At 39.3% G+C, this 17,793-nt stretch overlaps 1 protein-coding gene across 3 annotated transcripts in view; it reads left to right on the top strand.

Moving 5' to 3' along the window:
• AKAP6 (A-kinase anchoring protein 6) overlaps positions 1 to 17,793 on the top strand; it is a 383,199-nt gene that overhangs the window by 268,810 nt on the left and 96,596 nt on the right. For all 3 annotated transcript variants that reach the window (XM_034768678.1, XM_034768679.1, XM_034768677.1), the window contains exon 8: positions 12,085 to 12,233. In XM_034768678.1, the coding sequence (XP_034624569.1) occupies positions 12,085 to 12,233 (149 nt within the window). The remainder of the gene's footprint in view (positions 1 to 12,084; positions 12,234 to 17,793) is intronic.

Here is a 17,793-nt window from a genome sequence, read left to right as displayed (position 1 = left end):
CTTTTATTTAATTTATAAGAAACCAACAAAATTGCTCCTTAATATAAAGCCCTTCTGCCACTGTGCCATGTATAATTTTTGTCTTCCAAGATGAAAATTGTTTGTATTTGCAGTCCTTGTTAAAGTAATCTTAGACTTTTTCAAATTTAGAAACTTTTTTTCTTGAAAAGATCCTGATGGAAACATAGGATTTCAATAGACATATTTTAAAAGTCCATTATATTAAAAATTAGGATATATTTCTTTTAAAACTTGCTACAAACTGAAGTCACATCTTAATTGCTAAGCCTTGGAGCTTTTTCTACTGCCTGTCTTCTTTTCATTCTCAATAATATTGTGAAGTGTTGGTGCTGATTATAGCAGCCAGAATTTCTTTGCCATCTTTCAGAAAATACACGGTGAAAGATAGCAAAGCTCTTCGTCTTGTTGGTGTTACTGGGATTTGCTTGCTGTGAATTCTGTCTGCAAACTCTGTTTCTTGTGTGAGGTCACTGGAGCCAAAAATAAAGTGTTTAACTTTTAATAGATAGTATCAATTTAGGCATAACAGCACTCCAAGAATAACAGGCATAGGCATTCTACAATATGTCTAAATAAGTCAAGTTTATCTTTTCCAGGGAAGTAATCAAAATACTCCTTTTTGAAACACTAAGAGTATGAAAGGGAAATGTTTATGGTTCCCTACTGGCGCACTGTTATGATTGACAGGAAAAACCAACATGTTTGCCACATGAGACATCTTGTTCAGGAACTTTCAGGAGGGTAGTAAATTGGTGTTGGCACAAACACAAAAAAATAGAATGACTTGATTCAGCAGTTTTCAGTTTTAAATCCCTAAGCACTAAAGAAAGAAGCAAATATTCATCAAATGATCAAAATTTATATTGATTTTTATTCTGCATTAGCAGCTCAAAGTCAAGTTTCTTGACAGGGTGGATGTCGGTTTGAATGATTCTCTTTGAAATAAGGATATAGGCACTGGGCTGAGTGCTACTGTGCATTCCTGAACCATAGGAAAATGCTATTAGAACCCTAGGAAGCTAAATTTTTAAAAGAACTGTATGAAAAGGCATGCTTGTTCAGTACTGTTTTGATAACTAAATTGTTGTTATTAGTATGTAAAGTAATTCTTGTTGTTCCTACTTCATTCCTTCCTTTCTATTATCATCTAAGGACAACTATTTTATAGAATTTCAAAGGAACTGTAGTTCATGTAGTACGGTAACTGAGTTAATAGCAGTATTTGCCAGCATAAATATATGTTGGAGTCAAGCACTAGTCCAGCAGGGCAAGGGAAACAAAGATTGTATCTTCACATTATAAATTTTTAATTTTTCTTTTCAGCCAGGAAATAAATAAAGATTGCTCTGGTGGAGTTCAGGAGAGGAGAACGAGAACACAAACACAGCATAGAAACACAAATGTGATGCTCACGTTTATTGGGCTGAAAGATTTAATAAGAAAAACTGTGTTAGAATGATGTGGGAAATAGAAATAATCCCCTTTTTTCTACAAAAATATAATAAAATAATGACATTTTAACAAACTTAAATATATTGAAAATAATAAGGGAAGCTATCTCTATTACTGTTCTGATGTGATCTTGTTCATTGTCGTAAAATGGAGGGTGAGGGTTGCTTTTTTTTTTTTTTTTTTTTGTATTGTTAAACAGATACCAAAATAAGACAGAAATACAGTAACTATTTGTTAACACTCAGGAGTGTTAACAGATTTCCCAGCTGTCTTAGATGCTTACAATTCATCAAACATCTTTAACAGCATAGCTTTAAAATTAAAATTTCTGAACATTATGGGTAATGCTTTAATGGTATGCAAATTGCCATGAAGTCAGTAGCAGTGAAGCTGACCTCTCAGCAATACAAATATTTTACGTTTAAAACAGTTATCTTTTTACAGTTCCCCCGACCTGAGTAGGTGTCAGATACTTCAAGAGGCTGATGCTTTCTGTGAGGCCCATAAATAAACTCAAAGAAGCAACAGTCTTTGCCTGCTGTTTATACATGGCAAAATGGTTGTCTACATCCACATCTTAAGTTGTTGCTGTTCCTATGAAGTCAGTCTTGCTGTATAATAATTTACCTGTCATTACTGATAAAGCTTTGTTTTAGCTTTTTAATGATTACCTCATGATTGTCTCCCGATCCTATATATCCTTAATGATATTTGTACATGGTCATCATGTGGAGATAACTTTTTATTTCTCGTTTATTCAAATGTGAAAAAGAATATTTATATCAAGAGAAATGACTGCACCTTAAGTTGGGAGGGGGTATAGCGCATTAAGGGTGGGAGGAAGGGAGGTTAGTGAGAGGCTCAGGAGCTGCTGCAAAAGTAGAGCGGGTCAGCATGACGATGCTGACTTATCCCCAGAGACCGGAAGGGCTGAGGAGTCGATAAAGGGCAAGCCCGGCGGGAGAAGTCAAGCACTTTTCCCAGACTTGGCAGTGCACCACCCACCTCCCTCCCTTTGGAGATGACAAAATAATAGGTTTGGTTGGGAGCTGGGAAGGAATTTTTCCCTCACCACCAGTTGGCCAACGGATGGGGTTCAGGGCTCCTAAACTGGAACAGCAGGGAGCCAACCCCCCCCTTTCTTATAGCCCACCTTAACCCTTCTTGTTCGAGGGGAGGGTGATGGTAAGATCCCAGCAATGAGTTGGCTAGGGAATCTGGATGGAAAAAGAAGGTGTGGGGGCTGGCAGGAACCCTCGGGTAGATGTTGAAATGATCATGGAGTTACCTGCACTGTACACATTTACCTGCCAGGTAGTCCCAGACATCTAATAATAAAGTTGCAACTTGATCAAGTGGCTCCTGTCCTTTCAGTATAGTCAGACAATGCTCTTAACCAGCACTTTCCTGAATAGCTTTATTATTAAATAAATTTATTAAATCATTTGTGCATTAATATATGCTCCTTCCCAGCCTAGCTACTTCTGCTTGATCCTGCAGTGAAATCATAATCATCTCTTTACAATAGCACAGTCTGATGGCATAGAAGATGTTATGATATCATAACTACATCTTTTTGTTTCACTGCAGAATCAAATGAGGTAGGGGAATAAATTTAAAGGAGACAAAGTGCTTTGAATTATTAGGATAGTGGATGTCACCCAAATTTATAGTGATCATATTGGTGTAAATTTTCCATGAGACTACAGCTCTGTTCATGATACGAAAGAGAATTGCCTTTCTCGTTGTTTGGAGGATAGATACCTATTTTGGTGACCTCCATTGTAAGTATGATTATTTTTTTATCATTTATGTGGCAGTAGTGCCAAAGGCCTCATAAAGAATCCAGGGCCTCTTTGTGCTAATCATTGTGCAAACACATATTAAGAGACAGGCCCTGCCTAGATGAGTTTACAGTCTAGGGCATGATTCTACAATTCATGCTGAGCCTCACTGAAGTCAATGGAACTCTATGCAGGCTCAAGAATCTACCTCATGTGGGTGCAGTTATAGAATTGGTTGCAAAGTCAAACAGCCTTTGCAGTTAAGCATGAGAAAATGTCTAAAAAAATCTGACCAGTGAATTGATTTATATTTGTCTGAAATATTTGAAAAATGTATCAGCTTGAAAGTTTATATTATTTAAATAATTACCATGTAGCATGCTTATAAATGATGCCGTCTAATACCAAATAGTAACACTTCATATTTTTTCTATCATATAGCATCATAGGGTTGCTAACTTTCTAATCACACAAAACCGAACACCCCTGCCATGCCCCTTCTCTGAGCCCTGCTAGCTCCACCCCCCCCACACACCCTTCCGTTGCACATTCTTCCCCAACCTCACTCATTTTCACCAGGCTGGGGCAGGGGATTGAAGTGCAGGACGGGGTATGGGCTCTGGGCTGGGAGTGCAGGCTCTGGGGTGGCGCCAGGAATGAGGGCTTTGAGGTCCAGGAAGGGGACCCGGGATGGGGATCAGGTGTAGGGAGGTGAGGGGGTGAGGGCTGTGGCTGGGGGTGTGGGCTTGGGGTGGGGTTGGGGATGAGGGGTTTGGGATGTGGGAGGGGACTCTAGGCTAGGACAGGGAGTTGCAGGGGGGTTCTGGTAGCACTTACCATGGCTCCGAGGAACCATCCGCCAGGTCCCTGCGGACTCTTGGTGCACGGGCAGCCCGGCAGCTTGGCGCAGTGCATGCTGCTTTACCCCCCCGCCCCCCGGTGCCGCCCCACGCAGCTCCTATTGGTCCGGTTCCCAGCCAATGGGAGTGCAGAGCCGGAATTCTGGGTGGACACAGCACATGGAGCCTCCCAGTCCCTGGCCATCCCAGCACCTAAGGGCCACAGGGACCTGGCGGCCACTTCTGGGAGCAGTGTGGAGCCAGGGCAAGTAGGGAGCCTGCCTTAGCCCCAGCCTCCACTATGCCACCACCCAGACTTTTAACAGCCCGGTCAGTGGTGCCGACCGGAGATGCCAGGGTCCTTTTTTGACCGGGCATTCCAGTCAAAAACCAGACACCTGGCAACCATATAGCATCATCTTAGTAGTAGTTGCATTTTTATTTAGTTCCTTTTTGTCAGAACAAATGTATACAAAATCTCAGTGCATCAAAAATATTAAGATATAAAATAAGAATACTATTCACTAATAAAGTATTTAAAATTCAAAGTAATTTCAAGAAACAAGTGGTAGATTTAAAATGTAAATATTTACTTTGAAGTTTCTTTAAATGTGTATATATATAATAACAGTACCTAATAATGCCCCAATTCTGCAAATATTGAAACACATGCTTAACTTTATATGAGTGGTCCCCATCAATTAAAGTTAAGCACATGCATAAGTGTTTGCAGAATTGGGACGTGTGTGTGTGTGTGTGTGTGTGTGTGTGTGTGTTTGTGTGTAAAATTATTTGATAATTACAAGTTAGTGAAATAGTATTTTCTACAGCACTATTTAAAGAGGGGATAATAGGGCTTAGTTCAAGTTACACAGTTCAAATTCAGTTTAATTTATTGTACTTTTGTATTTTTAAATCATAGAATACTGTGCTTATAGTGATAGATTTCATATCAGAAGAACTTGTAGTACTTCATGGAAAGTAGTATTTGTAAACACTTTCTTTTTCTCACCAATTTGGTGATATTTATTGGAATCCTCCCTTCACAGTAGAACATTAAAGCCAGGTTGTGATCTCAGTTACATTAGTGTAAATTCTGAGTGACTCAGTTGGTTCTACAGTCACTTCAAGGTTTTATACAGTATAACCTTACAATGTCCTTCCCCCCCTCACACACTAACAGCCATTATCCAGTGTCTTGTCTTTCTTCACTACTGAATAAGGTCACTCAAACAAGCAGGTCTAACAAGAAATAAAATGTATTTTCATTGATTTGTATTGTCACTGATTACCATTTATGTTACATGGTAACCTTTATAGTGGAAAGCACTTAATGTTGACATGCAGAACCAGTCTTTGAGGGCCTGCAAAAGCCGCAGCCACAGCCTCCTCCCTTTATTTGGAAAATCTTTACTTTTTTTTTTAATTAAGTTTCGGGCTCTTTTCTTTGTGCCAATAGCCTTGAAAATGTAAACCGATGCTAATTGCTTGCTAGGGTTGTAAACTGTACCCTGAGTTTTCCTGAAGGTACCAAGTTATTCACAATCCCATTGCAGCCTACTGGAGTTGATCTAGAGGGTTCAGAAAAATCAGAGCTCTACATCCCTTGATTTTTGGGCAGACCCCAGCTTAATTCCAACTGTAGGGTGCAGTGCTGCTCAGCCTACTGCTGAATGTGACCATCGCAAGATGCCTACTACAGGCAGCCTGCAGCTGAGCCAGCTTCTCTGCTGAGCAGCCAGTAGGACCTCTGACCACAAGGGAGATCATCTCAATAGTGTGAGACTGAGAGCAAGAGGTTAATCCCAGCTTTGACACTGACTTCCTCTGTGGGCTCGGTCAAAAGCCAAAATGTTCAGACTTGGTTAGGTAAAGTTAGGCAAGGCAAGTGGGGATAGTAATACTTCTCTGCCTCACAGGCTTTCGTGACTATTAAGCACTAATGTTTTAAAAGTGCTTTATGAATCCTAACATTCACCAGAAAGGAGACAGAACTCTCCTGTACCTGTGCCCCTAGCAGCTCTCAAAACCACACCTCATGGTTCCTTGCCATTTTTGTTAAATATTACCAATTTTTCACAGAGATCAACCCCCATTTCACCCCCAGCCCCAAGCGCAAGCAGCTGCTGTGCTCCACTTTTGTAGTAGGAATCCAGGCAAACATCTTCCCAAAAAAACCCATTGTACACTCAATTTGTCAGTGAAGTTTGGGGTGATACCAAAGGATCTCCACGCTAACCCTCCTCAGAATTCTCAGTCTGGTCTTGTACACAGTGGTGTGCTTGTGGTGGACAGCAGTCTTTTATAGTTGCTGGAGGGGGAGCAAAAAAATGTTTCATAGGCCAACCTAAAAATATTAAAGTGGTTTAGTTGAGCTTGCCAGATCTGCTGAGCACTAAAACAAGTAATCATTCTGGTTGCTACTCTGAAACCTGTTACAATGAAGCTACAACGTCATGCTGAAATGATACAAAACTATATTTTCATCACCTCAGAAGAAATCTTACTTTTAAGAATAGACTGCATCAGATTTACTCAGACTTCTGTGTTGTATTGCACATTTTCTGGACTGTGACTTTTTACTGAGGCTCCTGCAAATTATAGCTTTTTGAAACTTAAACTGATCAATAGCTACCTGAGGTCTTCAAAGCCTCTCTGGATTTGCAATGATGTCAGTAGAACATGAAGTGAAAAAACCCTTTAAGTATAACAGTGTGATAGATGAATTCATACACACAAGAAATCAGAAGGATCCATCTGAAGCTCTGAGCTACCTGAGTTTGAGTTGCTGCAAATATTTACAATAACTGAAGACAGCAGCTATCCTTAAAAATAGTTGATTTATTCAGGGATCATATTTTCAAGGTAAAAAACTGGAATAGTAGTCTTGTAAGGTAGCAGGGTTCACTGAGTATGATTTTAGTGTAGATCGTGGTGGTCAGCACAAGAAGGTTAGTGAGCTGGGAGGTTGTGGGGAAGAGAATAATGGATGTCTGTTCCTCTCTTATATTTTCTTTACCTTTTTCTTTCTCTTTTTCTTTTTCTCCATTTGGCTTCTACCCTTTTCCCCTTTTCCTTGCTTCAATCTTCCTCTCCTTTCATTTTCCATCCTGTGCTTTCATCCTCGTATTTCCTCTCTCAGCCACATTTGTTCATGTTCTCTCTCACTTCTACTCTCAGTAATTTGTCGTCTCCTCCCTTTTCCCATTATATCCCCCTGACTTGTAGTACCCTGCCACAATCCACTGCTCAACAACTGAGTAGGGACAGGTAAATAGAATTGTAGTCACAAGCCGGCAGACTGGGTCTGCAGCCGCCTACATGATAGCAGTGCAGCTGAGCTGCCTATAAACTCACTACATGCAATAGTCTCTCAAGTCTACGTACACCTGGATCTGATTTTGTGGACTAGAAGATCATCCTGTTGCTTGGCAGTCCATAGGCTGTTGATGATAAGTCCCTATTGTCTCTGTACTCGAGGGGATTAGTGTACTCTTAAAGGGATGGAGAGAGATGATTTTTTTTAGACTTTTCTATGCACCTTTAGAAATCATACATGCATATGCCACCCACCTGCCTCAATGGGTCAGAGAACTTGATGGGACTGGCAGTGAAGGGAGACAGTCCCAGGAGCAAGGGAGGGAGACACTCCTTAAGGGACAATAGGTAGGGTGACCAGGTGTCCCGTTTTTAAAGGTACAGTCCCATTTTTTGGGACTTTTTCTTATATAGCCCCCACCCCCGTCCCATTTTTTGCCAGTTGCTATCTGGTAACCCTAACAATAGGTAGCTCCTTCCCCAGAGAATCTCTGGCACCCATTGGCCAGCTGGGGGAGGAGGGTCGCTGATTGGCTATTATTCCCCAGCTCCCAGAATTTACCTGGTGCAGGTGCCATGTAGAGCCCCTTACAGCTCCATTCCAGCAGCCCCACCCTACCCACCCTGAACTAGGAATGGAAATCTGGCCTGACAGATGCTGTGGATCTAACCAATCGCTGGTTTAGGGGTCAGGAAGGAATTTTTTCTCCCATGGGCCAACTGGCAGAGGACCACGGAGGTTTTTGCCTTTCTCGCAGCACCTTCAAGCCACAGTGAGTTAAGTAGGAACATGCTTAGTACCTAACTGAGGTACTTGGTTAGAGCTGTTTATTCATAGCAACTTGCAGTTTGTTTCCAGTGTGGTTAAGAGAATAAAATGAACAGTTCCCAGAGGTAAAAGACCTGTGATATTGCTGATGAGCCTTGGGCTCATGGTATAGGGTGAGACCATGCTATAGGGTGGCCTTCCCGGGCCCAGGTTAGATTTTGTAGCTTTCTCAGACCAAGGTCAGACCCTGTAGCCCTCACGGGCCGAGGTCCCCACCCTGCTGCAACCCTCTGCCCACTCATAGCTGGGTGGGGGTGCTAAGACTCAGAGAGAACTGAGTTCTGGAGGGGTAAACTGAGGATTAGGGTTGTCAACAGTCCCTTATTATTGAAATACAATATTGGCAACCCTACTGAGGATAGCCTACCCCGCATTATGAGTTATATGGTAAGGAGCCTTGTAACTCCTGCACTGGAACCAATTAAATGTCTAGTATAGGCAAGTATCAGTTATGGGCAGGTAGCACCGGTCCCGTGTTAAAAGTTTAACAAAAGTTTCAGCCTTCCACTTAATTCCATGCATGCGTCTGTCTTCACTGTGTCCATGTCAATTGAAATTTTGTACAGAATTTATTAGTAAGCTCAAAATGTACAGCTGAGAGAGACTGTGTTACCTGTGTGTATTTGTGTGTGTGTGTCTAACTTAGCTGTGTAGGAAAAAGTATACTGAAGGTGTAGGATGACTTGAGGGAGGACTCTTTTGAACACTGTAAGCTGCAAAGAAATCAAGGGAGCCTGCAGTGCATTTTGTAAGGTGTCCAAGGGCCAATCAAAGAAGTCTACCAAATGCCTTCCCAGCTATGCAGCTTGTAAGATTTGCAGGTGAGGAGTCTCCACATGCTAATGCCATATTTTTGAAAGTTAGCAGAACTTCAAAGCTCTGTAGCAAGAAGCTGCTTCTTTTTATCCCCCTCCCCCTTTTTTTTTTTTCTTAAAATCTATAGAAAACTCTATGGAAAAAATATTATATGTGTGTATCTAAAATTTTAGGAAAATTTGTATGGCAGTATATTATGTCATTTGAGAACTAGCATGTGTTCATATCATTAAAGACTATCTCTTAATACATATGAAGAAGGTGCCAGCTTTCAGGTTGCATGTAAAAATTTAATCATGGGCATTTCCTGACTTTTTTGAGTGCTTAATGTAGTTTTTTTATATGGGTAATTTAATTTTTTTTTAATTAGTGAAAACAAGAAAAATAATTATTTTGCTAAGTTAAAAATGCATCTTCATTTGCACCTCCATCCTCAAAGCAAGCAAAATTGTTTTCTTTAAACTTTCCAAAAGAATTCACCTCTAGGCTGAAAACAATCATGGGAAATTTTATTTCATAAGGTAATTGTTTTGGAAAGTTATCAGCCACTCACAATAGGGGTTTAGAATGAAAGTGCCACCTCAACCATAACTAAAATAAAAACAGCTAATGAATAAGTGCTTTCTGGCAAGAATAAATGAAAACTGCAATGCGTGATGTGGACAGTGAAGAATACATAAAGGCATCAAAATGAGTAAACTTCAAATGAAAGATTATCCTTGTGGGTGAGGAATCCACTCCAGAAAGAGATTGAACCTGGAACCTCAATAACCCATAGAAGGAAACTATTTGTTAAGCTAAAGAGAACTCTGATTTCTCTGTTACTGGTAGTCTTTTCTGAGGTCTGTAAACAGCAGTCTGTGTTCCATGGATTCCTTTTTCTTCAGGGGTCTCATCACACTACTGACCACTCCCAACCTAGTTTATCTGGTAAAACCAGATGAGATTAGATATATTCAACCAGAATATTTCGATAACTTCACATATTCTGGTACTACCTTTTCATTGGTAACTATATGTAACTTCCATAATTAATTAATCGTAGATTGTCTTTATACTTGTACAGTATATCCACAATCTTGTTGTTTTTGGATTGTTTTAAAATGTATAAATGGCTACACAGATGACAAATTGCTAAGTTGAAGAGTGCTCTTACGACGAGAAATGGGTGTTGAGCAGTGTTCAGCCTGCGTATGAGATCAAAGTTCTTTAGAGGATATATACAGCACACTATAAACTTGCTCAGTGATACCAAACAAAAATATCTTAAGGACTGAAAGATTGGCAGAATCAAGTCAACCCTCTTCAAGAAAGATTGTACATCTGTGAACACTTGGACTACAGCACTTTAGTGCATGATGAAATCAGTAAGGAAAGTTATATATTGTGCATACTGTTTATACATTAATTATTTTAAAATAACTTTCTTTCATAATCAAATTTCTTCAAAGAAGGCAAAATGGACACATTCAGGACTACATACATGTCAAGTATAATGCTTTAAAATAAACCTTTATGATTTACTTATTTGAGCACTGAAAAGCACTGGAAGTTTTTTTATGTTCCAGCTACTCAGAAGATGGATTAATGGATTTTCTTCAAATTGTCCCAAAAAATCATATCTGGGTTAAACCCAAACATTAAAAGATTCACTACAAAGAGTGATTTTTGGAGAAAAGCTACAAGCAACTGAAAAAGGAAGTTAAAATGGAAATGGTATTTCAAAATTAGCTATAATACGTCTTGGTAAAAAATACATCAATGCTAATACAAGTTATAAACAAGTTTCACATAATCCAGGTAACCACAAGATTATATAAGTGTCCAAAACTACTTTCAAGCATATGTTGCTGGCACTCCTTTATTTTTTCTTCCCAGTCCAAACATGGCCCATAATATGCATCCTTATTCTGGGCTTTGGAAATGTTCCCTGTTTTAGCGCTTTCATCTTGGCACTTTTTCTCTACATCACAAATGGCTGTTATCATAGATAGAAGTCACTGTTACCCTCTGAGCAGAGAGCAAACACTTCTCTTTCATTTTGCTTGGACTGTGAAGATCATTTCCAAACCAAGGTTTCCTCCATGCTAGTGCATTCATCTTGCTGCCATACCAAGTGATTGACTGAACATGTTATTACTAATAGGAATATGGAATTAAGTTACAAAGAAGTGACATTTTTTAAGCTTATCAGAATTTGTAATGTCTGTGGTTTTTATTTTAGTGCACCCTTACCAAAGGAAAACAACAGCATATTGGCCCCAAAGTGCTTTTGAATTTATCCTTCCCTCTGTTCTTCTCCCTGCTACCCAGGGGCAAGCACAGCAAAAAGCAAACTTTATTCCCATGTCATCTGGTGCTCTGACTTCCAGAATCCAACTGATCACCACAGCTGCAATAAATAAAGCGTCTGTTCAATAAGTTTTCATGCCAAAAATTATTCAACATTCTTTTGGCTAGGCACATAGACTGATGGAAAACAGCACATCTAACTTATTGCCTCTTCCTTGCAATCAAGATTTCTGAGTAATCACTGGAAACTAGATAGGGAAAAACAGAATGTGAACAATGCCAGTCCCTTTGTTTTAATTTACAGTTATTAATTTAACAAAACAATGCAAGTATAATTAACTCTGAAGCATCGTCATCTTGTTAGCAAGAGATGAAGATGAGCTTCTGAAATGTGCAAGAAGCTTTATTTTATATATTTAGCTGGATTTTTTCAGAATGTGATATTTCTAATATCACTTGCTCGCTCACACGCATACAGACAAACATTTTTATTTAGCATTTTGCTAGATATACATCTCACGGGACATAAGGTCCATGCTTTGATAAGAACTTAAATGGTCCAGTTATACGCTAGGTAATATACTGTACTATGATCTGATTTATAGGACCAGCCTTATTAAGGGAAGAAAGAAATTTGGTTAAATTGTTTGGTACAGTCCAAAAGTAGTCATTTTAAATGCATTCCTTTGGAATGAAAAAAAAAAGTGTTTTCCTCTTTGTTTTCTTTCTCTAGGCTGAGGTTCAGCTATGCTATCTGGAAGCACAAAGAGATGCTGTTGAACAGATGTCCTTAAAGCTGTATAGTGAACAGTACAACAGTAGTAGCAAGCGAAAGGAAGAGTTTGCTGATATGTCAAAAGTTCACACAGTGGGAAGTAATGGGTAGGAAACTATTCTTTTTGTTTTATTCTCTCTGATCTGTGCTTTTTTTACATGATCTTCTTTCTTACTGCTATGCTAGCCAGGATTTTTCCTCCTTAACCAAGATACAAGGTAACATGCTATGTATATTTATTGTCATATTTATTAATGCAAAAATTAATGAGTTCTGTATAATTTTATCTACATTAATTGCTTTGCTCCTAGAGCTACCTAACTTTTCCAAATAGCAGCCCATTATCTACATGAAAAATTTTGCATACCCTTAAACTTCAGCCTTTTCTAAGCCTGTTATGTCATCCTTTATTTCTCTTTATTTCTTAATTTGTTCTGATGCTTTCGGGTTTCCTAGTATGTTTCTTCCAAAGACTTCCATGACATGTCAGTATCTTTTTATAACAAACTTCCTTAGAGACCGTTTTACTAGACCCTTAGTAGGTGAATGTGAAGCCTTTCATTTCTGGATTTCTGGTTTAAATATGGCCCAGTTCAGTACTGACTGAAAGCTATAAGTACTAGATCTGGCCAGGAAATATTTGATTGACGGTTGTTTCATCTAAAATTGCTGATTAGTCAAAACCAGAACTTTTAGTGAAAATATAGCTGTTTTGACAGGAAGGTTTCTCAGGTCCAGAATGGAATTTTTGGTCAAAATGATACCAAGCAAGAAACCCACTCCAGAATAGTTTGGTGATTAGGGGGCTGTGAGAGACCCAGGTTCAATTCCCTGCCTTTCCACATCCTCGGTGAGTTCCCTAACCACTGGGCATTTGTTCTGACTCTGGGACAATCAATATTTAGTTATTTATATGGAACAGCTTCAACAGGAGAGATTGAGAGAGACCACCCTGAATTAGGCAGATGAAGGATTTGAACTTGGGTTTCTCCTTTCCCAGCTGGCTGCTCTGACCACGAGACTATTCTAGTACAGGCACATGCTCTTTCTTTGTCTCTCCTTTTGGTTTTTCATGAAAAAAATTCAAAAGGTCTCAGTTTCATCCCAAATGGCATCTATTTGGGAAAACTGTTTCCCAACCAGCTCTAATAATTACTTTAGCTGTTGTCTGTTGAGATTTCTGTGTCTAATGAGTTTGTCATCTGTCTGATTCCCTGTACATAATCTCTTCTCCAGCTGTTCCCACTGTAGATATATCTCCCCCAATTACAAAGTTTGTATTGTCGCTCATTCCCACTATAGACATTCTTCCTTGAACAGGCTCCATAGGGATTTGTTTCAAATTTCCACTGATGCCAATGGAGAAATGCCCTTGCTCTATCCCCATGATCTGAATATTTCCCTCCCCTGTAGTAATGCCAAGGTCCATAGCTGATCTACCTACTGCAAACATTCTGGCCACAGTCCTCTGGTGCATTGGGACAGCTTTGTCAGAGCTAACTTTCAAAGGGTAATGCAACATGTCTCTAATTTATGGGCATTCCTATAGTGTTCCTAAACATTGTACCTTATCATAGTATCAATGGCAAGCATTGCACATGTAAAAGACAAAATTGCACATGAAAATGACAGCATTTTAGATGTTTAACCTCTTGCTTAACATCCATAAATCAGCCATTTACCAATTTAGATTGGGATTTTCAAAGGGGCCTACAGAACAAAGGGCGCCAACCTTTGCTGACCTCCATATCAATGGGTTGTGGAGTGTCTAACTCCCTCAGGCCCCTTTGAAAATCTAACCCTTGAGGTTCGCCCACATTTGATTGCAACTACAAGATTAGGGGCTGTTTTTTAATATTTGGTCCTCTGTGCACATATATCCAAATTTTGTGCTATGATAAGGTACTATGTTGAGGAGTAGCATGGGAATGCCCATATATTAGAGACCTGATGCATGGCCTTTGGAGCCTGTTCAGGGGAGAATGCCTACAGTGCGAACAAGGTAAGAATGAGGATTTGGCAAATGGGGGAGATATATCTACAGTGGGAATAGATCAGAAGTAGATTAGGTGCAGGGAAGAGATGATTAAAATGGGACCAGTAAGATAGTATCTGCAAATTGGAAAGTCTGTGAGGTGGGACTACAAAGGATTGGGGAATGTCTGCAGAATAGGGATAGTTACAATGAAAATGAAGAGGGATCGGTTAATGTCTGCATAGGAATGGCTATGGAGGGAATGAAAGAGAAAAGAATGGGGATCTGCTGCAGGAGAACAATGGCCACCATGTGTGTGGAAAGAGCTCAAAGGAGTAATAGAGACCAGCTGCAAAATGTTGATACTTACATAGGTTCAGATTCTGAACACCCTCAGAGTTGGTGGCATGATGATATCAGAGTTTTAGTTCGGACCCATGTTTACTGTGTTCAGTAAACTATTGCACATGTCTCAGGACCATTTCTTTCGGTCCTTTGGCAGTACTCATTAGACCGTAGTTAGGACTGCAGGATCAGGCTTTGAGTGCATTGACTGAACATTATGGAATGCTCCAGATATGCACAGAATTTAAAGCAATATTATTTTTTAAAGCTGTTATGGTCAGAAATTTGATTTCCTCTATAATACTTCAATCCCATGCTTATGGAAAGGAGATCCAACAGATGATGACCCAGAAAGTCGAAAGAATATTTTATCTGGTTGGATTTTTTTTTTTTTTTTTTGGGCAGGCATACTACTATGCTTACAGTACTTCTAAATGCCATGTGAGCTATGCCATCAAAGAAATAATACAATCTGGTGGTACGTGTCAAACATGAAAAAAAATGGCTAATGGAAATAGCTCCACATTCCTTTTTATTTATTAATGGCACAGATGAACTGGTTTTCTCATAAGAAAGCAGCTCATGAATTTTCATTCAAAATAATAAATTGATGTCCATACTTTAAGAAATATGTTTAGGGTTCAAGGGATAAGCCATGCAATTCTGCATATCTTATTTCCTGTTTACCAAGCTAAAATATACCTTAATGTCATTACAAACACTATGTTGCTAACATGAGTTTAGTGTATTAACCATAAAACTATGTTCAAGGAAGTTTAGTTATTTGTTCTTTAACACACTTTGTTGCATTCCTCTTGGATGAATTTTATTGGAATTCCTTTATTGGATGAATATTTTGGACCAGAAACACTTGCTCTACATTTTTTAAAGTGGACTTGGTTAATGCACCAAAATCAAGTCATTTTTGTAATTCCTGCATCTAGCAGATATACAGTATTTCAGAAGTTAAGCTTCTCTTGATTCTGCCTCAGGCAGTGTGAAAAATTACATGCTATGCATAGAAAAAATGGATTCTGAATAGAAAAGGAATATTCAACCTAACAGAAACGTTGACAGCTATATTTTAATCTTAACCTATCACTGAACCTACATTTGTCCCATTTTGTTAACTTCTTTATTTGGTCCTGTTATCTTATACATTTTTATCAAATTAATAATAGCTTATACATTTTTTAAAAATAGAATATCTTTAAAAGCAAGGGATTTTTTTAAGCAGTTCATAGTTATGTCAAAACATATTTTTGACAACTTCTAAACCAAGCTTCATAATAATTAAACATGGGTTTGCATAGCAAAATTTAGATCTTGGTTCAGATCTGGATTTTGAAGCCCCAGTGTGCGAGATGTGTTTGGATTCAGAACTTTAATTCTGCTCATTATATTAAAATTCTAATCCATTTATGGGTTTTGATTCTGAAATATCCATCCCAGACCTATTCTGCCAAAAGAGTGGAGTGTTTGGATCCAGATTTTGGTTCAATCCATCACTAATTCTTGGGCTAGATTCTCAGCTGATGTAAACTGAGAAGACCCTAGAAGCCAGTATAGCTATACCAATTTACACCAGCTGAAAATCTGGTCCCTTGCCTGATAAAAATATGTCTTTAATAATCAGCATTCTACCCTGTCAGTTTTTATGAGCTGGGATAATTTTTGGCGGAGACATAATATCAAAAAATTGAGTATTGAAGATGCAGAATGGTTAGTCAGTTCTCTGAGGTTTAGGTAAGGATTCTATTACACAACAGTCTGAATATCATGGACTTTATTCATGAAGATTATAGTTTTATATTAGTGTGACGGGCTGCCCCCTCCCGATTCCTGGGTGCCAGCTGATGTACTGGGGTACCACTGAGCCCACCTATCCCACCAGGCTGGGCTCCCTTACACCATCCTGCTGAGCCAGGACCTCAAACTACTCCAGCACACATACAGGTAGGGACACACCCAGCTGCAGAAAGACACAGACCCTGAAATCAGCACTCAATGGGAAGGCTTCAACTAAGGAATTGCCCAGCACTCAAGTGCACACCCCCTCTGCAGTGTAAACCCAAAATTGTATCATCTTGTGCTGTACAACGTAAACTCATGAAATCCGCTCCCTCCCTCAATGTGGAGGAAGATCTGCACAGCTTTTTGCCTCCACCCAGTTATGAATTCCACAAACTGGTTTTAGAGAAAACAAAACACGTTTATTAACTACAAACGATAGATTTTAAGTGATTATAAGGGATAGCAAACAGATCAAAGCAGACTACCCAGCAAATAAAATAAAGATGCAATATATGCTTAGATATTAAAGAAACTGGTTACAAATAGTAATTTCTCACCCTAAATGTTGTTTTAGGCAGATTGCAGAGTCTCTTGAAGGCAAACTGCTCTTGCTTGCAGCTTAAAACTCCAGGTATTTCTTTCACAGGCCAGATACCTTCCCAGGCTGGGTTCAGTCCTTCTCCCCCACTTTGTCTTTGTTTCTTTGATCTTTCCAGGAGTCATCCTGGGCGGGGATTCAGTGAAGAACCAACCCTCCTTTAAATGTCCCTCCCCTGCCTTAAATAGGCTTTACATATGGCAGGAATCCTTTTTTTTTCAGTGTGGTTCCTCCCCCCTCAGTGGAAAAATACTGGTATTCTATCATGGAGTCCAGTACCAGGTGACTTAATCACATGACCCTGCAGTGTCAAAACGATCATGAATCAGAGGTGGTTTGTAGCATCCCAAGAAAGCTTCTCAGGAAGGTGGGAGATGAGCATCTTCAAAGACCTATTGTTCTCCCTAATGGTCCATTGACTGGTCCCCAGCTAGCCAGCCAGACTGATTGTATTCTGTCTGGTGTGTGTTCCCTGGATGCAAACACTTCGGTAGTACAGATGTATAGTCAATATTCCTAATTTTAGATACCAAAATGATACATGCATACAAATAGGATAATCATATTCAGCAAATCATAACCTTTCCAACGATATCTCACGTGACTTATCTTGCACAAAACGTATCATAGTTATGCTACAATCATATTATAGCAATATTTCTATGAAGAATATGGAGTGTAGTGTCGCAATTAGTTTCAAAATAAAGGTCCATCAAGCACCTCATGAGAGGTTACAAATGCCCTCAACTTCCAATGAAACTTATTCTTCAACCACAATAACTCGGTTGTTCATGCCTGCTCTTCCTTATAATAGCACCTTTGCTTACCTTTCCAAGATAGGAACTATAACCTCATAAATTATTAAGTAAGAGTATGCTAAATGTAGTGGATTGATCTAGAGAGAGAATGCAGAATCAACACGTGCATTATACAGTACTTAGTTGTCTTGGTGGAA

Source organism: Trachemys scripta, chromosome 4, assembly GCF_013100865.1.
Source record: "Trachemys scripta elegans isolate TJP31775 chromosome 4, CAS_Tse_1.0, whole genome shotgun sequence".
NCBI lineage: Eukaryota > Metazoa > Chordata > Testudines > Emydidae > Trachemys > Trachemys scripta.
Note: the sequence above shows the minus strand (reverse complement) of the source record. Positions and strands in the feature narration are given on the sequence as shown.